At 47.6% G+C, this 26,319-nt stretch overlaps 1 protein-coding gene and 1 long non-coding RNA gene across 4 annotated transcripts in view; both read left to right on the top strand.

Annotated features, from left to right (window-relative positions):
* Positions 1-26,319, top strand: part of LOC310707467 — a 138,603-nt gene that overhangs the window by 47,624 nt on the left and 64,660 nt on the right. Inside the window, exon 1 of one of the 2 annotated variants that reach the window (XR_014526475.1) lies at positions 13,113-13,167. The exons of the other annotated variant lie outside the window; for it this stretch is intronic. This is a non-coding gene — a long non-coding RNA (uncharacterized lncRNA). Of the gene's footprint in view, positions 1-13,112; positions 13,168-26,319 lie in introns of those variants that run through there. 2 annotated transcript variants of the gene reach the window in all.
* On the top strand, positions 3,387-25,990 carry OSTN (osteocrin). Of its 2 annotated transcripts, none has more exons than XM_083504638.1 (5): positions 3,387-3,609; positions 15,577-15,675; positions 17,167-17,387; positions 20,318-20,397; positions 23,459-25,990. In XM_083504638.1, exons 2-5 carry the CDS (start codon positions 15,577-15,579, stop codon positions 23,569-23,571), a joined length of 513 nt encoding a protein of 170 aa, XP_083360764.1. In that variant the 5' UTR covers positions 3,387-3,609; the 3' UTR covers positions 23,572-25,990. The 2 variants fall into 2 exon arrangements, with proteins under 2 accessions (XP_083360764.1, XP_083360765.1); XM_083504639.1 differs by lacking the exon at positions 3,387-3,609 and adding an exon at positions 12,092-12,403.

Below are 26,319 nucleotides of genomic sequence, written 5' to 3' on the forward strand. Positions count from 1 at the left end.
CCAGAACTACCAAATATATATCTTGATCTTTAAGAAAAGGTGTCTCACCATTATAGTCTCTTATTTGGACTATTATTATTTTACTTGCAGTAAGTGTGTCACAATCTTCGTCTTGTTCCTTTCCAAAAAAATCCTCCTTAGAGTGGTTTGCTCACAGATTGAGGTTGAATCCTGACAAGACAGAAGTACCGTTTTTGGGGGACAGGGGGCAGGCAGGTGTGGAGGACTCCCTGGTCCTGAATGGGGCAACTGTGCCCCTGAAGGACCAGGTGCACAGCCTGGGGCTCATTTTGTACTCACAGCGGCCATGGAGGCGCAGGTCAATTCTGTGTCCAGGGAAGCTGTCTCCCAGCTCCATCTGGTACGCAGGATGAGACCCTCCCTGCTCACAGACCTTCTCAACAGAGTGGTACATGCACTGGTTATCTCCCGCTTGGACTACTGCAATGCACTCTACGTGGGGCTACCTTTGAACGTGACTCGGAAACTGCAATTAATCCAGAATGCGGCAGCTAGACTGGTGATTGGGAGTGGCTGCCGAAACCACATAACACCGGTCTTGAAAGACCTACATTGGCTCCCAGTACGTTTCCGAGCACAATTCAAAGTGCTGGTGTTGACCTTTAAAACCCTAAATGGCCTCAAAGGCCCAGTATACCTGAAGGAGCGTCTCCACCCCCATCATTCTGCCCGGACGCTGAGGTCCAGCACCGAGGGCCTTCTGGCGGTTCCCTCACTACGAGAAGCCAAGTTACAGGGAACCAGGCAGAGGCCCTTCTCGGTGGTGGCACCTACCCTGTGGAACGCCCTCCCAGCAGATGTCAAAGAGAAAAACAACTACCAGACTTTTAGACGACATCTGAAGGCAGCCCTGTTTAGGGAAGCTTTTAATGTTTGATGCATTACTGCATTTTAATATTTTGTTGGAAGTCGCCCAGAGTGGCTGGGGAAGCCCAGCCAGATGGGCAGGGTAGTATTCTTCTTCTTCTTATTATTATTATTATTATTTCTATTTCACAGCTGAGATAAAAGTTTAAACCAAGGAAAACTCTGGCTCTAAATCTCTGCTGCCTTGTGGGTTTTCTTTGGGAGAAGAAAAGGCTAAGGAGTAAATTCTACACCAATCTGGAGTCCCTAAGGCGGTTGGATGGTGCCTTGTACGTCTCCTTCCAGCAACTCCTGCAGCCAAGCTAGTGTCAAACGTCTTGCTCTGCTTTCCTTTGGACCAACCAAGTTTCAAGGGATGGTGCAGTGCAGACCTGCTTTAAAAAGAAACCCCAGTAGGACACAGAGCCTCTGGGGGACAGTCATGCTGTTGTTGTTGTTTAGTTGTTTAGTCGTGTCTGACTCTTTGTGACCCCCTGGACCAGAGCACGCCAGGCACTCCTGTCTCCCACTACCTCCCGCAGTTTGGTGAGACTCATGCTGGTAGCTTCGAGAACACTGTCCCACCATCTTGTCCTCTGTCGTCCCCTTCTCCTTGTGCCCTCCATCTTTCCCAGCATCAGGGTCTTTTCCAGGGAGTCTTCTCTTCTCATGAGGTGGCCCAAGTATTGGAGCCTCAGCTTCAGGATCTGTCCTTCCAGTGTGCACTCAGGGCTGATTTCCTTCAGAATGGAGAGGTTTGATCTTCTTGCAGTCCATGGAACTCTCAAGGGTCTCCTCCAGCACCAGAATTCAAAAGCATCCATTCTTTGGCAATCATCCTTCTTTATGGTCCAGCTTTCACTTCTATACATCACTACTGGGAAAACCAGAGCTTTTACTATACGGACTGTCATACCTGGGGTTAAAGACACTTCAGGTTGAGCGTTTTCAGGTTGCGTTCCACGGCGACCCAGAAGTAATGGAACGGGTTACTTCCGGGTTTTGCCGCTCGCGCATGCACAGATGCTCAAAATGACGTCACGCGCATGCGCAGAAGCGGCAAATCACGACCTGTGCATGCTCAAACACAGGTTGTGTTCTGCTCAGGATGCGAACGGGACTCCGGAATGGATCCCGTTTGCATCCAGAGGTACCACTGTATGTGAAAAGGTTCACTCTGATCTGCCATAGTAAGAACATGGGAAGAGCCTGCCGGATCAGGCCTGGGGTCCGTAAAGTCCAGCATCCTGTTCTCACAGCGGTCAAACCACCCAAGGAATCTGGATAGAGTGCCACTGAACCTGGAGGTTCTGTAAGAACGTAAGAGCCTGGCTGCTGGGTCAGGCCAAAGGGGGCTTTGTCTAATCCTGTTCTCACAGTGGTCAGCAAGCTGCCTCAATGGGAAACCTGCAAGCAGGATTGGAGCAGAAGAACCTTTCCGCCTCCTGAGCTTTTCCAGCAACTGGTTTTCAGAAGCATCGCTGCCCCAAGATGTTGAGGCAGAGCTAAGCCATCATAGCTAGCTAGGAGCCATCAATGGTCCTTTCCGTCTCCATAAATTTGTCTCATCCTCTTTTAAAGCCATCCAGGTTGGGGTCGGATTTTGGTTTGATGAGGCCCTCAGCTCCTGAAGGTAATGGGGCCCTTTCTATGTCCAGCTGTCCTTTGTCAACAACAAATTGTCACTGTTTTTTGTGTTGAATATATGCTATATGGTCATTTATGGACCTCATAGGTATCTCAAGCCATTTGCACATAGCAAAACATGTATTTCATCAAAGTAATTGATAAAGAAATGAGCAAGCCAGTGATATTTTCAGGAGCAGACTAGCAGGCGGGGCCCATGACTGACATCATAGGAGCCTATGCAGCACAAAACACCGTTGCTGTATGTAGGTTTTATTTTATTTGGGGTTTTTTATCTTATATTTTGGAAATGTACATCCAGGGGTTTTTTTCCTTTAATTTTTTGGGGGGACCCCCCATGAGAGTGGGGCCCTAAACTAGAGCTTGTTTAGCTTATATGTAAATCTGGCACTGGGGCCAATCCTGTCTCCTTCAGGAGGGAGTTCCAAAGTTTAATTATGCACTTCATGAAAAAGTCTTTTACCTGGTCTGACTCTTCCGTCCTTCCGATTCACTGAATGATGCACAAGTTCCAGTGTTAGGGGAGAACAAGGAAAACATTACCCTATCCCCTTTCTCCATGCAGTGCACCATCTGATAAACTTCTGTCCTGCAAAAGCTCTGGGCTCAGAACACTTGCTTTTTTCTCTTGGGATTTAAGCCTCTTTTTTTCTACCCGGATTACAAGGAAGATAATTTTTGTGGCCCTCACCCAACTTGCAAGATTCCCAGAAGAGTCGTCCAGCTGGGCTTTGTCGGGAAGAGATAGAAACGCACACACACACCCCAATCTGATCCAGCCCACCCAGGTCTCATTTCTCGATAATCTAATTGCCCTGATCGGAGCAATAAATAAAACAGGAGAAATGAGCATGTGGAGAGGGGAGGGAGACCGAGAGAGAGAGGGATTCGAGACGAGGAGCAGTGGAAAATCTTGAGAAATGATGTAAGAGTGAGCAGAGGCAGGGATTGGAGTGCAGGAGCGCCTTCAGAGACTATAAAAACTCCGAGAGAAAAGTGAACATCAGAGATAAGTGAAGAGGAACCAGCTTGGAAGGACCAGGGGTTTATTTGGAAGATTTGAAGGACTGATCTTCCAAGCCTCCTCCAGTCAAGGTGAGTGAGCAGAGGCCATCTCTCTCTGTGTCTCTTGCTTTTCTTACAACCCTTTGCTTCCATCCTAGCACTGCTGCTTTTGAAAAGTTCTGCTCAGAACCAGCAAGAATATGCAAAGTCTGCAGAGGGTGGAAAGGGGGTTCCCCCACCTGCACACTGTGTGTCTCACTGCAATTCTCAGACGGGGCTGACATGGACCAAAATTATCCCAGCGTGTCAAATGGTGTTCTGGAATGGGCTGTTTGCATTGTTCTTAGAGGTGTCTGAATGCAGGGAACGGCAGATCATATTACTTTTATTTATTATTATTATTATTATTAAACACCTTTGTTCAGCTGATTTTAAAAATGCAGTGTGGGCAGTGTGGTGTAGTGGTTAGAGTGTTAGACCTTGGAGACGAGGGTTCGATTCCCACCTCAGCCATGAAACACAACTGTGTCTTTGGGCCAGTCATCGCCTTCTCTCAGCCTAACTTCCCTCACAGGGGAAGAAGTACCACACAGAGCACCTGGAGCTCTTTGGGGGAGAAGGCGGCATATAAATGCAATACGTAAATAATAAAATAACTTCACAACATGATGCCTCTAAAGAAACATGCCAGAGAAGAGAGTTGACTCAACAACTTGGTTCCTGTGCTCCTGAAAATAAAAATAATGGTGTTCTCCGGCTTGCAGAATGGACAAGAAGTGAGACTTTAGCGTTTAGGGAAAGGAGGATTTTCTTAGCAGATAAAGTCATCCCCATCCCTTTGATTCATTCTCCAGGGAACTTTCAGAGGAGAAAGCAGACTTCGAAAAGTTAGCTCAGAATAAGTTCCCACACTAAAAAACAGGAGGGAGGGATGGACACCTGGACTCAGGTGTTTCGAACACAGACCTGGATGAAAGTAACAAGACAAAGACTCAGCCCAAGTGCGACAGTCTTTGCTCATGTCCATTGCTCATTATTCTTAGAATCATAGAATTGCAGAGTTGGAAGGGACCCCGAGGGTCATCTAGTCCAACCCACTGCAATGCAGTAATCTCAGCTAAAGCATCAATGACAAGTGGCCAGCCAACCTCTGCTTAACAACCTCTAAGGAAGGAGAGTCCACTGTTTTCCAAAGGGGTCCATTCCACTGTATTGTGCTCTCAGAAAGCACTCCCTATGTTTAGCTGGAATCTCCTTCCTTGCAATCTGAATCCACCGGTTCGGGTCCTGCCCTCTGGAGCATGAGCAGAAAGCAGGCTTGCTTCATCTTCCAGCCCTTCGGATATTTGAAGATGGCTATCGGATCTCTTCTCCTTGAACTGCCAAGGGTAAGAGAACCAACCAAGGGAGGCTTCCCTCACTAATCTTAACACCTGGTCTGGTCTGTAGGAAAGGAGTCAGCCTTGCAGGTATTTAGGACCCAAGTAATATAATAATAATAATAATAATAATAATAATAATAATAATAATAATAATAATTTTTTATTTATACCCCGCCCTTCCCACTTCAGAAAACTGGGCTCAGGGCGGCTAACAACAAATTTAAAACACATAAATGATGCAACAAAAACCAGCATAAAATACAGTATTAAACGTGAATAACAATAAATTCAGAATTCCAAAATCAATTTAGGGGGGAAATCCATCCAATAAACATTAGATGATCACCAGGGCTAGCTGGCTAAATTAGTCCTATTGTAGTCCTATGTATAGATTTAAGCACTAATTTGAGCACCTTGAATTCGTCTGAGAAATTAACCGGCAGTCAGTGGGAGTTAGATGACTTCAGGAAGTCCCCTTGGCTAGCAGGCTAGACAAGCTGAAGGTTCTGAACTGTCTTCAAGGGCAGCCCCACTGTGTTGCAGTAGCCCATGGGTAGGCAAACTAAGGCCCGGGGGCCGGATCTGGCCCAATCAGCTTCTCAATCCGGCCCGCGGACAGTCCGGGAATCAGTGTGTTTTTACATGAGTAGAATGTGTGCTTTGATTTAAAATGCATCTCTGGGTTATTTGTGGGGCAGAGGAATTCGTCCATATATTTTTTTCAAAATATAGTTCGCCCCCCCCCCCCTCAAGGTCTGAGGGACGGTGGAGCGGCTCCCTGCTGAAAAAGTTTGCTGACCCCTGCAGTAGTCCATTCCAAAGGTTGTTAGAGCACAATGGACAAGTCATCTCTGTTCAAAGGGGGGTGTAGATGGCAGCTTTGGGAAACAGCACTTTTGAGAATGTAACATGAGACTGCAGGATCCGGCCAGTGGTCTCAAGAAACCAGGACTAAGAAGCATCTCTGCCTCCACATGCAAAGGGCAGAGCGTAGCCATCCCTGGCTCATAGCCATCGATAGCCCTGGAAATGGTCTAATTCTCTTTTAAAACCATCTCAGCCATCGCTATCTCCTGTGGGAGTGAGTTCCACAGCTGAACTCTGCCTCATGAATAAATCCTTTCTTTTCTCTGCCTTGAACCTTGCAGCATTCAGCTTCACTGGGTGTACCCTTAAGTCTGAAGGGAACCCCAATAAGGCTGTTGAAACTGGAGGGTGGCCTGGGAGGAGAAGGAGCAAATGGATTCCTGCAGTTCAGGGGGCTGGACTAGATGACCCCTGGGAACCCTTCAGTTCTACGATTCTAGGTCCAATCCTGCTGTATTGGCCACCTTTTACCCCTGCAGCAGCTGCTTCTCTCTCTTGGCCTCTGATCCAACCACCACAATCTCCTAAACACAGCCACACTTTAATGGACCTAATCTTGATTTTAAGAGCCAATGGCTAAATATAGTATAAATAAATACGGAAGCAAGCAAAGTCAAATATAACCTTGCGCCACCCCTGTTTCAGCAGAGGACTTTTGCCAAGATGTGCCCACAGCCTCGTGTGAGCCCTGAAGTGTTGACACCCAGATTCGGGTTTTTGAGTAGATCCTAGCTATTTTTGTTCCAATAGGAATTTTCGTCCCCTGAATACTTAGCCTTGTGCGATGATATTTCCCTTTCTGATCCTGTTCGATATCTCTGGCTGCTGTTGGCTCGGCCAGCCGTCCAAGCTGAATGTCGGAAGATGCAGAACAGGTAAAAGAAAGGACTTCTTCGCATAGTGCATAGTTAAACTGCGGAACTCACTCCTGCAGGCAGGAGGACCAACTTGGATGCCCTTAAAAGAGGATTGGGCCAATTCATGGAGTAGCTGTGGGCTATCGATGGCCATGAAATAAATAAATTGAGGTCTTATACACTGTATTTTTTGCTCTATAAGACTCACTTTTTCCCTCCTAATAAGTAAGGGGAAATGTGTGTGCGTCTTATGGAGCGAATGCAGGCTGCGCAGCTATCCCAGAAGCCAGAACAGCAAGAGGGATCGCTGCTTTTGCTGTGCAGCGAACCCCTTTTGCTGTTTTTTTTTCTTGTTTTCCTCCTCTAAAACTAGGTGCGTCTTATGGTCTGGTGCGTCTTATAAAGTGAAAATATAATATAGTATTTGTATATAATAAATGTTCATAAATGTGCCAAGCAAACACGTACATAAATATATAACCCACATGTCTGAAGCAGCACAGGAAAGCAGTCCTGGAACCATTTTGGCTCCCAGACTGACCAAATGTTTTCTCTGCAAGGTCGAAGGAAAATGGAAAAGCTCCCCATTGTCATTTACAAATCCTGTCTTAAGGGTATGTCTGTGTATGAATAGGGTGAGCCTGTCACCTGGCTCAGGAACTAAGTATTTATCATTACAAAAGACTGGCCAGACTCCCCAGGGTATCCAATCAAGTGACCATTAACAGGTAACCTGCCAGACAGGAGGTAAACAATGCACTCAGATTTCTGTTGTAGACCGCCCTTTCTGTGATGTAAGTATGATGTTTCTGGGGGGGGGGGTGGTCCTGGACTCCAAGGTGGGCAATTTCAAAAGTCTATATAAAGACTTGCACACCATTCTTTTGGGTTCCTCCTCCCTCCTGTGTTTGGGGAGTGAGGACCCTGTTGCAACGAGCCGCTTTGCTTCTCAGTATTCTCTGCTTGGCCTCTGTTCTTTTCTCCGACCAATGGAGAACCTGCAAAGGACTCTAAAAGGGCTCTTGTGTCCCACATAAGGGAATAAGGGCAGATTTTCGTTTATTACAGCTACTAGCCAGGATGCGAAGGAAGAGCATTGCTCTTGTGTTCGAATCCTGCTTTCGGGTTTCTCACTGGGGAATCTGGTCGGCCGCTGTGAGAAGAGAGCGCTGGACTCCATGGGCCATTGGCCTGATCCAAGCAGGCTTTTGTTATGTTCCTATCGTTTCATTCCCATCTTATTCCTTTCTGGATTAACCACCTGAATGATCCCAACCTGTCAGGATTCATGGCATGACCTAGCCAGTTAGGGTTGGCCACACAGCGATATCGCCAAGGACAAGGAAAGGCGATTCTAACAAAAAGAAAGAAAGAAAGGGAACTTTTTTTCCCAGAGCTGCTGGAAAATTGCCCAAAAGTCACAGCTTCTAAGAAAAACAACCACCTCAGGTTGTTTTGGCTCATTTCCAGTGTTAACGAAAGGAAGTGTGTTTTCTCAAGTCTCGGACATCCTGACACAGGGTTTAAGTAAATGATTGATGGTGCCCATTATCTGGCGGCATCAGCCGCTTGCGTTCTGCAAGATGTCTTTTCTCGTAAGCCCTCAGGATCAAAGCGTTATTTTTTAAAAAATAAAATAAAATAGCAAACTACTTGTGGCTCATCTTTCTCCCGGGATATAAGAGCAAAATTGCCCTTTTCACGTCAACATAGCGGTTATTTTTCCTTCTCTGTTGGCTTTTGCTACAGCAACCAGCCAACTCCTTTTTTTGAGATAAACCAGGATTTTCAGAAGTTACCAAAATGCTGAAATTCTTGCCATCTCAGAGTTCCTGTCATTAACACCTACCAACCCTCGAGTTCAATAAAGTGGATGGAAATTCAGTGGGGGCTGATAGTTCAATTCTAAGTTCATTACATGCCCATGAAGCAGATGTGAATTATGATTATGATTATGATTATTACATTTGTATCCTGTTAATTTCTCCAAGGAGCTCAAGGTGGCTTAACAGTTCTCCCCTTCCTCGTTTATCCTACACAAAAACCCTGTGAGGAAACTGAGGCTGAGAGGCAGTGACTGGCCCAAGGACACCCTTCAGGGCTTCAGGGCCAAGAAGAGATTTGAACCCGGGTCCCCTTAGTCCTAGTCCGACACTCCAACCAAGTACACCCTGGATTTTCTTGGGGGATAGGGTAGGATGTAAATGCAATGAATCATAATAAAAATAATACCAAGGAAAGCAACAACTTCACAGCACTATAAAGCAGTACAGTGGTACCTCGGAAGTCGAACGGAATCAGTTCCGGAAGTCCATTCGACTTCCAAAACGTTTGAAAACCAAAGCGCGACTTCCCATTGGCTGCAGGAAGCTCCTGCAGCCAATCGGAGGCCATGGAAGCCCCGCCGGACGCTCGGCTTCCAAAAATAGTTTTCAAACTGGAACACTCACTTCCGGGTTTGCGGCATTCGGGAGCCAAAACGTCCGAGAACTGAGCTGTTCGAAAACCAAGGTACGGCTGTAATGTGAGCACAGTGTGAGCGCTTTTCCCAATACAGTGGTGCCCCACAAGACGAATGCCTCGCAAGACGGAAAACCCGCTAGACGAAAGGGTTTTCCGTTTTGGAGGTGCTTCGCAAAACAAATTTCCTATGGGCTTGCTTCGCAAGACGAAAATGTCTTGCGAGTTCCTGCGGTTTCCCCCCCCTTTTTTTTCCCAAGCCGCTAATCAGCTGATCCTAAGCCGCTAAGCCGCTTAACAGCTGATCTGCTAAGCCGCTTATCAGCTGATCCGCTAAGCCGCTAAACCGTTTATCAGCTGATCCGCTAAGCCCGCTAAGCTGCTAATAGCGCTAATCCGCTAAGCCGCTAATGGGCTTGCTTCGCAAGACAAAAAAACCGCAAGACAAAGAGACTCGCGGAACGGATTCTTTTCGTCTTGCGAGGCACCACTGTAGAAGGAAAGGAGGAAGGAATCTCTCTGCAGCTTCTCTTTTACACCTGGCCAAAGAAGAAGAAACCCAGCTTGGCTTCCCCTGGTTCTTCTTCGGAAGAGGAGAGAGGTGTAGCTTCAGCTTGTGGTGATTGAATGGGCCCAGGTTGGTCTTAGAATCATAGAACCATTGGGCTGGAAGGGACCCCAAGGGTCATCTAGTCCAACCCCCTGCAAGGCAGGAATCTCAGCTAAAGCATCCATGACAGATGGCCACCCAACCTCTGTTCAAAAACTTCCAAGGAAGGAGAGTCCATCACTTTCAGAGGGAGCCTGTTCCAATGTCAGGTGTCTTTTATTTTCAGAAAGCAAATTCTACTTTCCTTGGTTGTCATTGAAATGCAATAAATCATAGAATCATAGAATCATAGAGTTGGAAGAGACCACCAGGGCCATCGAGTCCAACCCCCTGCCAAGCAGGAAACACCATCAGAGCACTCCTGACATATGGTTGTCAAGCCTCTGCTTAAAGACCTCCAAAGTAGGAGACTCCACCACACTCCTTGGCAGCAAATTCCACTATCAAACAGCTCTTACTGTCAGGAAGTTCTTCCTAATGTTTAGGTGGAATCTTCTTTCTTGTAGTTTGGATCCATTGCTCCGTGTCCGCTTCTCTGGAGCAGCAGAAAACAACCTTTCTCCCTCCTCTATGTGACATCCTTTTCTATATTTGAACATGGCTATCATATCACCCCTTAACCTCCTCTTCTCCAGGCTAAACATGCCCAGCTCCCTTAGCCGTTCCTCATAAGGCATCGTTTCCAGGCCTTTGACCATTTTGGTTGCCCTCCTCTGGACACGTTCCAGTTTGTCAGTGTCCTTCTTGAACTGTGGTGCCCAGAACTGGACACAGTACTCCAGGTGAGGTCTGACCAGAGCAGAATACAGTGGCACTATTACTTCCCTTGATCTAGATGCTATACTCCTATTGATGCAGCCCAGAATTGCATTGGCTTTTTTAGCTGTCGCGTCACACTGTTGGCTCATGTCAAGTTTGTGGTCAACCAAGACTCCTAGATCCTTCCCCTGGGGCCTTCCCCTGTGGAGCAGCAGAATACAAGCTTGCTCCAACTTCCGTGTCGGATATTTTATAGAATCATAAAACCATCAAGTTGGAAGGGGAAGCCAAGGGGCATCTAGTCCAACCCCCTGGAATGCGGGAATCTCAGCTAAAAGACCCCGTCAGATGGCCACCCAACCTCTGCTTTAAAACCTTTCAAAGCATGACACTTTCCTGTAACAATGTGATGTTGCCTCATTCATTTTGGATCAGCTTTGTTCTCAAAATGAGGATGAACCATCCCATAATAATGATGTCAAGGAAAAGACTTGCTGCCCACTTCTGGTGCAACCTGGCAAAAGCAGCCTTCCTAATTCTAGAAGTCTAGTGCTGTCGGAGAGCTGATTTCAGTGGGGAAAGTCCTAGATACCGGATAGGACTGTGTGTCAGTTTAGCACACCTGGACCTGCATAGAGTACCCTTTGGTCAACCAGTGTTGCCTAGTGGTTAGAGGGCTGGACTAGGACCTGAGAGAACAGGGTTCAAATCATCCACTGAGCCACAAAGTCCAGTGGGTGATTTTGGCCCAGTCACTATCTCTCAGCCTAGCTTACTTCACAGGGTTATTGTAAGGATAAAAGAGAGAAGGGCAGGAATGTCTAAGCCGCCTTGTGCTCTTTGGAGAAGAGGTGAGATATAGATCTAACAGTGGATGATTTGAACCTTGTGTGCAGCTGACCCCGGACTATAAGACTACAAGGTCAGACTGACAATAATTTGCAGGATTTCCAGCAGTTGCTACTCATTGCTGCCATCTCTCCTGAAGCAGGGAGTTCCATAGTTCAACAATTTATTATTATTATTATTATTATTATTATTATTATTATTATTATTATTATTACATCTGAAGGCAGCCCTGTTTAGGGAAGCTTTTAATGATCTTTTAATGCATTTTTAATCTTTTGTTGGAAGCCACCCAGAGTGGCTGGGGAAACCCAACCAGATGGGCAGGGTAGAAATAATAAATTTTATTATTATTATTATTATTATTATTATTATTATTATTATTATTATGTGTGCAACCAGCTAGTTGCAGGGCAAGGCTGAAGACCCCAGGCAACCTGTAAGCAGAGCTGGGCCATTGACCTTTCCCACCTCTTCCACTCCCAGAGTTACCTGAATTGTGTTGAAGTCAAGATGCCTTTTTGCACTTCTGGACCTCTCTGTTTATTTTGATTAGCGTACAGGGGCTTATTTTTAGCTCGCCGGGATGAATGAACAGCAGCACAGATGTTTCACCGTGAAGAAAAAAAAAGTGTGTGTTTAACCTTGCCATTTATTTTTACGTCCCCCGCCCCCACTTCCGTAGGCAGATAATCAGGATGTGGGTTCCTTGCGCAGCGATAGGCTGCAGTTTCCCAGTTTGGCGGCGCAGAAACCTGCATAAAAATTCAAAGGGCACAAGATGCCATCTTATACTGAGTCAGACCGTCAGGCCAACCTGCACTTATCTGAGCTCCCAGCCTCACTGGGAGATCTGTCAGGGATTCACAGAATCATAGAATTGTAGAGTTGGAAGGGACCCTCCCGGAGATCATCCAGCCCAGCCCCAGCCCCTGCGGCACAGGAGTGCAAAGCAGATATACTCTGTTGCTGAGATTTGCCCTTTCGCCAGGGGCCGTAGAGGAAGGCAAAGAAGGACATCAGAAGAGCCTGCAGGATGAGGCCCATGGCAGATCCAGTACTGCATTACCAAAAGGGAGATTAAGACTAAAGATTTTCTGACGGTAAGAGCCATTCAACAGACTTCCTCGGGAGGTGGTGGGCTCTCCTTCCTTGGAGCTTTTTAAGCAGAGGTCGGGTTGCCGTCTGTCAGGGACGCTTGAGCTGAGATTCCTGCATTGCAGGGGGCTGGACTAGATGGCCCTCGGGGGTCCCTTCCAGCGCCATGATTCTGTGAACCTGCTCTCACTGTGACAAAGATTGCTGTGAGAAACCCACAAGCAGGATCCAAGCACGAGAGGAACACTCTCCTCTGGTTTCTAGCCAGTGCCGGATTTACGTATAAGCTATATAGCTTGGGGGGGGGGGAGTATACTTCTTCTTAATTGTATTTCAGATCAACAATTACTTGGATAAAACACATATTTTTTGAGTGTTTTCTGTTGTGTAGGCTCCTATGATGTAAGTCCTGGGCCCCGCCTGGTAGCCTGCTCACTCAAATACAGTGGTGCCTCGCAAGACGAAAAGAATCCGTTCTGTGATTCTCTTCGTCTAGCGGTTTTTTCGTCTTGCGAAGCAAGCCCATTGACGGATTAGCGGCTTTTAGAGGCTTTTAGAGGCTTTTAGCGGCTTATCTGCTGATCGGATCAGCTGATAAGCGGCTTAGCGGCTTAGAAAAAGGAGGGGGCCAGCAGGAACTCGCAAGACATTGTCGCCTTGCAAAGCAAGCCCATAGGAAATTCGTTTTGCGAAGCACCTCCAAAACGGAAAACTCTTTCGTCTAGCGGGTTTTCCGTCTTGCGAGGCATTCGTCTTGCGGGTCACCACTGTATCACTGGTTTGCTCCTTTCTATATATAGGGTGCCTACATTCTGCATGGACTGGTATATACTTATTCTTAATTGTAATTCAGTTCAACAGTTACTTTGATAAAATACGTATTTTGTTACGTGCAAATGGCTTGAAATACCTATGAGGTCCATAAATAACCATACAGCATACATTCAACACAAAAAACAGCAACCATTTGTTGTGGACAAAGGACAGCTGGACATAAAAAGGGCCCCATGACCTTCAGGAGCTGAGGGCCCCATCAAACCTCAATCCAGCCCTGTCTCCAGCAACTGAAATTCAGAAGCATTGCCGCCCCCAACTGTGGGGACAGAACGCAGCCATTGTGGGTATGTGAACAACCTGAGTCTGGTCTCCATCAGCCTCTGCAAGATGGGCCAGAGGACAGGGACGCCAGCCGAGGCTCACTGGTCAAAGTTTGTAGGAGGCCATAAGCATCGAAAAGAGTTCTGCCAGAACACCATGACCGAGAAGTTCCAAGATCCTCCCTCCCCATATTCTGTTACCCCCTGAATGGGATGGAGAAACTACAGGGGTGGTTTGGGGCTACCCTTAGCATCTACAAATATATTCTGAGTGTGTATGGTTGTTTTGTGACATTTAAAACACAGCAGTGGGGTTCTAGATTTACAGAGGGTGCTGTGGGTTAAACCACAGAGCCTAGGGCTTGCCGATCGGAAGATTGGCGGTTCGAATCCCCGCGACGGGGTGAGCTCCCGTTGCTCGGTCCCTCTCCTGCCCACCTAGCAGTTCGAAAGCACATCAAAGTGCAAGTAAATAAATAGGTACTGCTCCGGCAGGAAGGTAAACGGCGTTTCCGTGCGCTGCTCTGGTTCGCCAGAAGCGGCTTAGTCATGCTGGCCACATGACCTGGAAGCTGTACGCCGGCTCCCTCGACCAGTAAAGCGAGATGAGCGCCACAACCCCAGAGTCGGTCACGACTGGACCTAATGGTTAGGGGTCCTTTACCTTTACTTTATCTAAAGCTTTTATCAGCAGAGAGAAACCTCTTTCTCCATGGCTTCCTCTGCTGAAGAATCCCAGGACCTTCACCCAGGAATTTTCATAGTATCATCGAATTGTAGAGTTGGAAGGGAACTCCAAGAGTCATCTAGCAATGCAGGGATCTCAGCTATAGCATCCATGACAGATGGCCACCCAACCTCTGCTTAAGCCCCACCAATGAGGGAGAGTTCACCACCTTCCAGGGGGTCCCTTACCGCCAGAAAGTTCTTCCTAACCTTTAGTTGCTCTCTCCTTTCTCCTCTTTAATTTCTGCAAAGCTCGTCTCTTTGATGCCAGCTGAAGGCCATTTTTATTCACCCAGGCATTTTGAGCAGCTTGGATTTTCTAAAGTTATAATCTCTGCTTCTTCTGTTACCGTTTCTGGTTTACCATATTATTAGTTTATTTCCCCGCTTCCTCCACCCGAAAGGAGAAATTTCCATTTTATTGGCTTTGCGTTTTAAAATATGGCACTTTCTTCTTTCGATGGTTGCCACTGTTAACGGAGAAATCTGAGGACTCCTTTGGACAAAAAAAAAACCAAGGACCCCAGCCAGGAATACCTGAGCAAAACAGCAGCCAGTAGGCTTGGTCTTTATTGAACAGGTCGTGACAGGACTCCCACCTGCCACCAGGTGGAACAAGATGGAAGCCCAGAACAAAAGAAAACCGAAACTTCTATTAGCTACTAACCGCCATGTTACACCCCCCCCCCAACTACATCACTCATACATCATGGTTACATCACGAAAGGGGAGGTCTGGTGGCAGTAATCTGAGCATCCTGGACCCTGCCCCATGGTTCCCCTTGTCCTCCACCAAACACCCATCAAGTGGAACAAAAGAGATCTTTACATTTCCCTGTTTCCCAGCCAAGTTAATCCCACCCTTTTGTCTTCATCTGGGTTTCTTATTTCTGGAATGGCTACCTGTCTGGCACTCAGGTATCAGGAGGCCAGGAATTATCACTCAGGCAGAGGGGCTGCTGAGGAGCTGAGCTCACCTGTCTATATGAATTTCTGAAGTTTCCCCAGTGAGCCAGTACATAGATACGTTTATCAGTGAATTGTGACATTTGGTATCGTGCAGCAGAGGCCCTTTGAATAGATAGGAAGAAACTGAGATGAAGTGTTTTGTGGGGAATAAAGCACAAAAGTCACAAAAGCGATTGTGCTGATTTTGGTAGTGGGCTGCGTGTGCATGATATCTGCTGGAGAGGCAACCCACCCCCCAACCTATACATAAATTCCTGCAACACCGTGCAAGTGTAGCTGATAATACCCGAGTCAATAAATACCTTGAACTTCCCCCTGCTTGGAGTGGGCACCCAGCTGTGTGGGACTGGACCGGGCAAAGGACTGTGGCGCTGCTTTCTTTTGCAGATGCTGCGTTGCCAGCGAGCGGCTGGGTACCTTGTCTTGGCTATCACCCTCTTCCAGTGGCAATCCAGGACAACTTTCCAGGTAGCGGCATTGCAAGAGGTAAGTGGTGATCTCAAAAAAGGCCCAATTGTTTCTGGCAAGCCCAGATTTCTGCACTGAAGACGTTCTCCTAGGCTGGGATTTCTTATTTCAAAGCGCCCTCGAGCGGTCAGAGTTAAAATCTCTGTCTCTCTTTTTAAATGCTCTTAAAAGCAGTTTGAAAAGACCATAAGAAGAGTTTTACTGCCATCAATCCTCCTTTTTCCTCTATGCTAGAGGCAAGGACAATTAAAAGTGGCTTTAAAAGAGGAACAGGCAAATTCCCGGAAGAGGAGAAAGTTGTCAGTAGCTCAGGTGGTGCCAGGTCAGCACTGAAGTCATAAGTCTCCGATGCCAGTGAAGTAAACTCTTTACTCAACTAAACCCAAATACAGCTCAGGTCCACACAACCCTTTTATTTATTAAAGTATTTGCGGATTGATCACTATAGATCACTTTAATTCTAGCCAGGAAAGAATTACCTATGTCCATTTTCTCTAACACCTTAATCAAAAATGACCAAGGCTTTCTCCACATCTAAAAATATTAATGTGGCCTGTTTTTCATTTCTCACTTCCAAATACTCTATTAGGTTAATTACATTTCTTATATTGTCCTTCATTTATCAGCCTGGTGAGAACCCGACTTGGTCTCTGTGGACTGATTCAGTCAGTGTCTTTTTTAGTCTGTTAGCTATAATTATAGCAAATAGTTTATGATCACAGTTCAGTAAAGAAATAGGTCTGTAATTTTTTTTGTCTTTGTTAAGTCACCATCTTGCTTAGGGATCAGGGTAATAAATGACCCGGGAATTACTCCAGTCACCAAAATTCTATTCATGGTGTCCTTAAGTAGTTCAAGAAGAGCATCCTGGAACTTTTTATAATAAATTGTCGAAAGTCCATCTGGCCCTGGTGCTTCATTCTATTTATGATGTTGTTGTTGTTTAGTCGTTTAGTCGTGTCCGCCTCTTCGTGACCCCCTGGACCAGAGCATGCCAGGCCCTCCTATCTTCCACTGCCTCCCGCAGTTTGGTCAAACTCATGCTGGTAGCTTCAAGAACACTGTCCAACCATCTCGTCCTCTGTCGTCCCCTTCTCCTTGTGCCCTCCATCTTTCCCAACATCAGGGTCTTTTCCAGGGAGTCTTCTCTTCTCAGGAAGTGGCCAAAGTCTTGGAGTCTCAGCTTCAGGATCTGTCCTTCCAGTGAGCACTCAGGGCTGATTTCCTTCAGAATGGAGAGGTTGGATCTTCTTGCAGTCCATGGGACTCTCCAGAGTCTCCTCCAGCACCAGAATTCAAAAGCATCCGTTCTTTGGCAATCAGCCTTCTTTATGGTCCAGCTCTCACTTCCATACATCAGTACTGGGAAAACCATGGCTTTAACTATACGGACCTTTGTTGGCAAGGTGATGTCTCTGCTTTTTAAGATGCTCTCTAGGTTTGTCATTGACTGATAATTATAGTAATCCATAAATAATAGCTGGAAGATCATTCTTTTCTCCTTTGCAGCAGCCTTCGGCTCCTTCCTCTCCCCTGGGTGAGGGTCACCTGTCTCTGTCTGGCCAGGAGAAGCCAGCTGCCGACTTGGTCGCAAAGCTTCTCCTCTTCGACGAGCTGGTGTCCCTTGAAAATGATGTCATCGAGACGAAAAAGAAGCGGAGTTTCTCGGGGTTTGGCTCCCCTCTCGATAGGCTTTCGGCTGGCTCCCTGGACCTGAAAGCCAAGCAGAGGTGAGCTGTGAGGAAGAACTGGATCTCAGAGTCATGGAACTGCAGAAGAGACCCAAAGGTTGCTTTCTATGCGCAGGAAGAACATGCTTAAATTGCACTCCCTTATGGATGCTGGTAGTTTTGTAAGCAAGAATGTGTGTACAATGAAGGACTCACCCAAAGCTCCATTTGCTCTGCTGCTTCCCCCCAGGAACCCTATGGTTTAGTGCTGAATTGGAACAAATGGCAATCATGTTTTTCGCAGACTGCTGTTTGTTCCAATTTAGCGCTAAAGAGCGGGTTTTGGTGGGTGGGAGGAGAAGCAGGGCAAAGGCAAAGCCACTGTGCCTAGGAAGCATGGGACTAGTGGGAAGGAGCTCAGACCCGTGTCTTCCAGGCGGGGGACAAGCAGAAGGGGGCTTGCAATGCTGAAACAAATTTGCAATAATATGCACCGCACACTTCTGCACCGTACGTAAATTAATTTGTGTCATACTCAAAATACAAATGGAGGCAGCCATTCGTCAAAGGAAACAGAAAGCTTTCCATCGGCCTTCCCCAACCTGGTGCCCTCCGGCTGTTTAGGAACTACGGATCTCGTCAGCCCCAATAAGCCAGACTGAGTCTTGCTGTTCTTCTTCTTTGGCGATCCCTCATAGCCGAGTAAGATTGTCTTCCAGAAACACGGTTTTAACAGTGAGTCTGTAAGTGACTGTGGAGGCCAATTCTGGATCCTCACGTCCTTCCACAGTGGGGACATAGGTTCCCGGGTAGGAGTTGATCACGGTGAGGGTTTGCCAAGCGTGCCTTCCTCTTAGCACGTGTCTCCCTTGCGTCCTGAGTTCAAGCATCTTCAAAGCCCGTGGTGCCTTTGGTCAAGGCTGTTCTCCAACTGGAGCGCTCGCAGGCCAGTGTTTCCCAATTGTTGGTGTTTATACTGCATTTTTTTAGCTTTGCCTTGAGATCTTTCAGCCTCTTTTGTTGACCACCAGCATTACGCTTTCCATTTTTAAGTTCGGAATAGAGTAGTTGCTTTGGAAGACTATCATCAGGCATCCACACAACATGACCAGTCCAACGAAGTTGGTGTTGAAGAATCAGTGCTTCGACACAGGTGATCTTTGCTTCTTCCAGTACACTGGCATTAGTTTGCCTGTCTTCCCAAATGTTGTGTAAAAGTTTTCGGAGACCCAGTTGATGGAATCTTTTGAGGAGTTGGAGATGGCATTTAGAAGTGTCCAGAGGAGGGCAACCAAAATGGTCAAAGGCCTGGAAACGATGCCTTATGAGGAACGGCTAAGGGAACTGGGCATGTTTAGCCTGGAGAAGAGGAGGTTAAGGGGTGATATGATAGCCATGTTCAAATATATAAAAGGATGTCACATAGAGAAGGGAGAAAGGTTGTTTTCTGCTGCTCCAGAGAAGCGGACACGGAGCAATGGATCCAAACTACAAGAAAGAAGATTCCACCTAAACATTAGGAAGAACTTCCTGACAGTAAGAGCTGTTTGACAGTGGAATTTGCTGCCAAGGAGTGTGGTGGAGTCTCCTACTTTGGAGGTCTTTAAGCAGAGGCTTGACAACCATATGTCAGGAGTGCTCTGATGGTGTTTCCTGCTTGGCAGGGGGTTGGACTCGATGGCCCTTGTGGTCTCTTCCAACTCTAGGATTCTATGATTCTATGATTCTATGATTCTAAGTGGTCCATGTTACACAAAGGGATGCAGGTGGCGCTGTGGGTTAAACCATAGAGCCTAGGGCTTGCCCATCAGAAGGTCGGCGTTTTGAATCCCCGCGACGGGGTGAGCTCCGGTTGCTCGGTCCCTGCTCCTGCCAACCTAGCAATTCGAAAGCACTTCAAAGTGCAAGTAGATAAATAGGTACCACTCCCGTGGGAAGGTAAACGGCGTTTCCATGCACTGCTCTGGTTCGCCAGAAGCGGCTCAGTCCTGCTGGCCACATGATCCGGAAGCTGTACGCCGGCTCCCTCAGCCAATAAAGTGAGATGAGCGCCACAACCCCAGAGTCGGTCACAACTGGACCTAATGGTCAGGGGTCCCTTTACCTGTATGTTTCACAAGCATGCAGTGAAGATTGAGCCTTGCTATAGCTTGAGATGGCCACAAGAGGGAGCACGTCCCCACCAAAAGTGCTCTGCCAATGAGCTTTGCTCTGTGGAAACCCCATGAAAGTGACAGTCGCAAATGCGTTCCAATTCCAATTGGAACACTTTGTGATACTTTGGTTCTTGTAGAGCCCTGCAAAAGAAACAGAGGTCTTGCGCATGCTGGATCCTAGCACTCATTGCACTAGTTCTAATGTGTATAAGGCCGCAAGAAGAGGCTGGTGGATCAGACCCACGGCCCACCTAGTCTAGCCTCCTATTCTCACAGGGGCCAGCCGGGGCCCCAAATGAGAAACCTGCAATCAGGATTCGAACACAAGACCAACACTCTCCCCTTCTGTGGTTTCCACCATCTGGGATTCAGAATCATCACTGCTTCCAGCTGTAGAGGCAGGGAAGAACCAGGCTGGCTCGGAGCCATCCATAGTTTGAAAAGAACAAATTCATGGCTGGGAGGGATATCTAGGTTACTGGCCATCATTGCTTCCTGCAGAAGTGAGTTCCAGGGTTCAGATATGCTCTGAGTAAAGAAGGGCTTTCTCTTCTCTGCCCTAAACCTTCCAACATTCAGCTTCGCTGGGTGTTCACTCCTTCTAGTACCATGAGGGAGAAAACCACCCTCTATTCTCTTCCCCCAGGCCATGAATAATTTTATAAGCATCTGCACACAGAACTTCCTTGCAGAAGAGTCGTCTCAGCCCCTGACTGTTTTGGCTGGGGCTGGTGGGTAAATATCTGGAGGGCACCACTTTGGGGGCAGTTAGGATGGAGATTATGCAACAAAGGGGCATTGGGATATCCCAATTAATTGCATCTCATTCCACAGGAAAGTTGTGGAAATTCCAAAGAGACGGTTTGGAATCCCCCTTGACCGGATCGGAGTGAACCGTCTGAGCAACACCAGAGGTTAGCAGACGTGGGTAAGATAAAAGCGGACTTGCAGGGCCTGTTGCTTGGCTGCAGCTTATTATTATTATTATTATTATTATTATTATTATTATTATCATCCCTGGATTGCCCCAGCCACTCTGGGCGGCTTCCAACAGATAGGCAGCTTCCAGGGGGTTGGAAATTATTCTGTGTATCGGTTTCTTCCCCACCTCCTTCAAATGAGCCAACAGCGTGATGCGGCGGCAAAAAAACCTCATGCGATTCTAGGCTGCATCCACAGAAGTCTAGTGTCCAGATCAAGGGAAGTCATCGCATCACTCTAGTCTGTCTTGGTCAGACCACACCTGGAGTGCTGGGTGCAGTCAGTGGCGGATTTGGGGCTTTCAGATTTCAGAGACACCCTTTGTGACACCAAAATTCACCCCCCCCAAGAGCCCCCTCTCAGATCAGAGCCCATTACAAGTGAGACGGTCACACTGCCCCATATCCGCCTCTGGCCCAATTCTGTCCCAATTCAGAAGGCTATTGACAAGCTGGGGAGCATGAAGGGGAGGGTGACCAAGATGATCAAGGATCTAGAAGCCAATAATAATAATAATAATAATAATAATAATAATAATAATAATAATAATAATAATTTATTATTTACCGGTATACCCCGCCCATCTGGCTGGGCTTCCCCAGCCACTCTGGGCAGCTTCCAAGAAAATATTAAAATACAGTAATGCATCAAACATTAAAAGCTTCCCTAAACAGGGCTGCCTTCAGATGTCTTCTAAAAGTCTGGTAGTTGTTGTTCTCTTAGACATCTGGTGGGAAGGCATGACACAGGGCGGGTGCGACTACAGAGAAGGCCCTCTGCCTGGTTCCCTGTAACTTGGCTTCTCGCAGGGAGGGAACCGCCAGAAAGCCCTTGGAGCTGGACCTCAGTGTCTGGGTAGAATGATGGAGGTGGAGACGCTCCTTCAGGTATACTGGGCTGAGGCCGTTTAGGGCTTTAAAGGTCAGGACCAACACTTTGAATTGTGCTCGGAAATGTACTGGGAGCCAATGTAGGTGTTTCAAGTTATGTGGTCTTGGCAGCCACTCCCAGTCACCAGTCTAGCTGCCGCATTCTGAATTAATTGCAGTTTCTGGGTCACCTTCAAAGGTAGCCCCACATGGAGCACATTGCAGTAGTCCAAGAGGGAGATAACCAGAGCATGCACCACTCTGGCGAGACAGTCCGCGGGCAGGGAGGGTCTCATCCTGCGTACCAGTTGGAGCTGGTAGACAGCTGCCCTGGACACAGAATTGACCTGCGCCTCCATGGACAGCTGTGAGTCCAAAATGACTCCCAGGCTGCACACCTGGTCCTTCAAGGGCACAGTGACCCCATTCAGGACCAGGGAGTCCTCCACACCAGCCCTCCTCCTGTCCCCCAAAAACAGAAACCAAGGAACAGTTGGGGGAGCTGGGTATTGATATCAGGCCTAGGCGTGACGTCAAGAGGCAGGGAGTTCCAAAGTGCATGACAATGACCAGGTGTGCTGCCTTGTTCCAGAGGGTGCACACTGCCTCGTAGAACTTTGGGGGCCGCCCAGCCCCTTCACTGAAAATTTGTGGGTGCCTGGGCCCCCATGGCCCTGCATGGATGGCGCCTACAACAATGTCCACGCCAGGCATCATTTTATAAACCTTAAGCATTTCACCTCTTCCTGCTGTGAGGAATGCAGGGAGCACTTGGGCGAATGGTTGTAGCAAATATCACGCGTTCCTGTAGGGCAGCCTTTGCTACCCTGGCACTCTCCAGGTGGGCAAAGGGTGCTTTAGCGCATAGGGCATCACAAGGGGTGAGGCTCTCACACATCTCCCCTTCTTTGCCCTGGGGAGGAGACTCATAGAATTATAGAAGTGTAGAGGGGACCCCAAGGGTCATCTAGTCCAACCCCCTGCGATGCGGGATTCTCAGCTAAAGCATCCATGACAGATGGCCTGGTCAGGAGCTCGTCCTCCTCTTGAGTAGGACCCTGGCAGAGACACATACCTGACTGGCATGTTCCCTCCCTCCTGGTTGATTGTTCAGGAGCTTCATAAGCTTTCTTCTGCCCGAACATCACAGCAACCGATGCCAACAGACACCAGCACACTTAGGGATCTGCAGAGTCTTTGCAGCTTGTGTAACAGACCTCAGCAACTTAGCATTTTGGCTAATCTACTTTATTTACTGGGATGCGGGTGGAGCTGTGGGTTAAACCACAGAGCCTAGGACTTGCCGATCAGATGGTCGGTGGTTTGAATCCCCACGATGGGGTGAGCTCCCGTTGCTCAGTCCCAGCTCCTGCCAACCTAGCAGTTCAAAAGCACATCAAAGTGCAAGTAGATAAATAGGTACCGCTCCGGCGGGAAGGTAAACGGCGTTTCTGTGCGCTGCTCTGATTCGCCAGAAGCGGCTTAGTTATGCTGGTCACATGACCCAGAAGCTGTACGCTGGCTCCCTCAGCCAATAAAGTGAGATGAGTGCCGCAACCCCAGAGTCGGCCACGACTGGACCTAATGGTCAGGGGTCCCTTTACCTTTTATTTTATTTACATCTAAACCCACACGGAGCACTGCAACATGGCTCCTTCTCTCTCTAGCATCCGACAGCAAAGAGAAAAAGAACAAAGGACAATAGTCCTACTTCACGGAACACAGTTACACAAACATCCTGTCTCCGTCACTTCCCACTCTGTGGAGTCAAAACATACACCGTCATGGGATAGACAACAATCCCATGACTGCAATCATGGAGCAGGAATTCTAACAGGGCTTCTATATTGCAGGGCACACCCACAAGAAGCTAAAAAGAAAACAGCCAAGAGGGGCCCTCAAACCTCCTTATTCCAGCTTGAAAAGCTCTAACTGGGAGGAGGCTGTGCGCATGTCCAGCTTGGGGGCTTTACAATGGGGACGTCTTGGTTGACCCCCTCTTCTCGCCTCCTGTGACTTCCAGGAAGAGCTGTTCAAGCTGTTCGGGAGCTCATTGATCCAGCTACAAGGCTCCTCTTATGGGTTTCTTTTCTCTCCCCCCCCCCCATGACTTCCCCCCCTACAGGTTTGCCCGCCCTGGTGGACGCCCTCCGCAGAACATCTCCCACTGCCAAAGGCACTTCCGCCAGTCCCACCGCCACTCCCAGGGACTTTGCAGTTCAGAAACAGGCCTCCTAAAACCAAACAAAAGAAACATGCCTCCAGTTCTCGTTATAGCAGGATCTGCCCACTAGACCACACTTCCTTCCAGCTGACGCTCTGCTCTCCTGAATAAGGGAACAGAAAGTGGTTTTTTTGTCTGTTTGTCTGCTTGTTTGTTTATATGTATATAACAATTTCATTTGCATGCCACTTTTTTTTTAAAAAAAAATGACTTTTGGGAGTTTAATAGGGCTATTAGAATGCAGTGCAGCAAAATAGCAAGGTGGTGTTGTTGACTCTGGAGCAACATTAATGAGCAAAGCTTCTTATTTCCACACACACAACCCCTTTTCACCTGGTTACTGGTCCCCCATCTCAGGTCAGCTCAGGACCTCTGCTCAAGTTAGCATCCTTCCCATAGCTGTCAACTTTTCCCTTTTCTTGCGAGGAATCCTATTCGGAATAAGGGAATTTCCCTTAAAAAAGGGAAAACATTGACAGCTATGATCCTTCCCCATCATTACGATCCAAGCGCAACCTCCTGGCTGGCATTTCCTTCCTAAAGTTCTCCCCGTCTGGGTCCTGCTGGTGGGGATTTTCTCATGTGGAGCCACCCAAAAATGCTTCTGAGCAGCAATTGCAGGTAATTGCATTAAGAGGAGCCTAGTGGGTCAGGCCAAGAGCTCCTTGAGTCCAGCATTGCCTTCTCCCAGGGAACAACCAGATGTGGACCCAAGAGCCCTTTCTCCTCCTGCGTTTGCAGCATCTGGTACCCAGAACCATCCCTGCCTCCAACTGTGGAAGCCCAGCCATCAAGACCAGTAAATAAATAAAAAATAAATAATTATTTATACCCCGCCCTTCTCGGTTCAGAAAACCGGTCTCAGGGCAGCTAACAGCAAATTTAAAACACTTAATTGATGCAACAAAAAACAGCATAAGATACAGTATAAAACGTGAATAACGATAAATTCAGAATTCAAAAATCAATGGGGGGGGGGAATCCATCCAATAAACATTAGATGATCACCAGGGCTAGCTGGCTAAATTAGTCCTATTTGGGCCAGCGAGGAGACCAGGGGAGAATTAGCTGTGGGATCCCAGAGCAGGTGATCTTCATAAAAAGGGGAGAGGGAGGGAAGGAAGGGGAATAAAAGATCAGGCTAAGTTCAAGCTGAAAGCCAGGTGGAATAGCTCTGTCTTACAGGCCCCGCAAAAGGAAGTTAAATCCTGCAGGGCCCTGGTCTCATGGGACAGAGCATTCCACCAGGTCGGAGCCATCACTGAGAAGGCCCTGGCCCTGGTGGAGGATAGTCTGACTTCCTAAGGGGCCAGGACCACTAAACTATGATTATTCATGGACCTTAAGGTCCATGAAGGGGCAGACCAGGAGAGGTGGCCCCATAAATACGAGGGTCCTAGGCCACAAAGGGCTTTAAAGGTCAAGACCAGCACCTTGAACCTGACCCGATACTCCACCAGGAGCCAGTGCAACCGGTAAAGCACTGGGTGAATATGCTCCCATGGCAGAGACCCCGTGAGGAGCCTCACTGCAGCATTCTGCACCCGCTGGAGTTTCTGGAACAGCTTCAAGGGCAGCCCCACGTAGAGCAAATTACAGTAGTCAAGCCTGGAGGTGACCGTTGCGTGGATCACTGTGGCCAGGGCGGGGCAGGAAAGGTAAGGAGCTCTCTCCTCCCCCACGAATTTGCCTCATCATCTTTTAAAGTGATCCAAGTTGGGGGGGGGGGGAGAGAGAAACTGCCCCCGCAGCAAGTCCTGTCTATCGGGTAAACAGCTTACGACCATGACAGACACCATGTGGAATGTTAGGAATCTGCCTTGCCTTCTGACCTCATCTCTTTCGACAGCCTCTCTCTCTCTCTGGCTCTCAGCCCTGTTCTCATTCTCCGCTTCCCCTCTCCTCTCCTTAGAATCACAGAATTGTAGCGTTGGAAGGGGGAACCCACCTGGTCATCTAGTCCAACCCCCTGCAGTGCAGGAATCGCAGCTCACGCCCTCCTTAAAGCTGCTTTACGTGGGCACACAGAGCATCCCTGAATCTTCCAACTCTGAACTGTCTCTTTTGGTTCGATGCTGGAGACTGAAGCTTGGGGCCTTCTGCAAGCAGAGCCGGTGTCCTGTGACTCTTCTTTCCAGATGGTGCCAGTTTCCTCAGCTTTGAAGTTTTGCTTCCTGCAACGTCGTATTTTCTCTTGAACTCCTTCATTATTTTAACCACTGAAATCTTACATGTCGCAAATGGAAAAAGAAACTGGTGTTTGGGGGAACGACCAATGCTTTGTCCTTGTTGATTGAGTCTCTCTCTCTCTCTCTCTCTCCAAGAATAGCTCTGTATTTTCCTGACTTATGTCCTTGGAGATGCTCCTTATTCTAGAGCGATGGAAGAGCTGGATAAACTCCATCATGTTCAAATAAAGCATAACGTGTCATATGTGGCTGGCTATCCTTCTTCCTTCTCCATATTGGCTGTGTTTATAACACAACGTCACTTAGGACAGGGGTGCCCAAACTTTTTCCAAAGAGGGCCAGATTTGATGAAGTGAATATGCGTGAGGGCCGACCATTTTGCCTGACATTTTTTTTAAAAAAATAATTTTTTATTAGATTTTCCACAATGATAACACAAACCACAAAGCAAAATGATACACAAAAACAGAAAAAAGAAAGAAAAAAGGAACAATAAACAGATAAACAATAACAACAAACTTAATTCTTCACAAATCCAACCTTTTAAACATCTTGGTTGACTTCCTCAAATCC

This window comes from Podarcis liolepis, assembly GCF_965112155.1.
Source record: "Podarcis liolepis genome assembly, chromosome: 5".
Classification (NCBI taxonomy): domain Eukaryota; kingdom Metazoa; phylum Chordata; class Lepidosauria; order Squamata; family Lacertidae; genus Podarcis; species Podarcis liolepis.

Bases quoted from the DNA above. Each gene is read 5' to 3' on its own strand.
- OSTN (XM_083504638.1), top strand. From the start codon at position 15,577: ATGCTGCGTTGCCAGCGAGCGGCTGGGTACCTTGTCTTGGCTATCACC. The intron at 17,388-20,317 runs GTGAGCTGTGAG...CTCATTCCACAG, and splicing joins GACCTGAAAGCCAAGCAGAG to GAAAGTTGTGGAAATTCCAA. The intron at 20,398-23,458 runs GTTAGCAGACGT...CCCCCCCTACAG, and splicing joins CCGTCTGAGCAACACCAGAG to GTTTGCCCGCCCTGGTGGAC.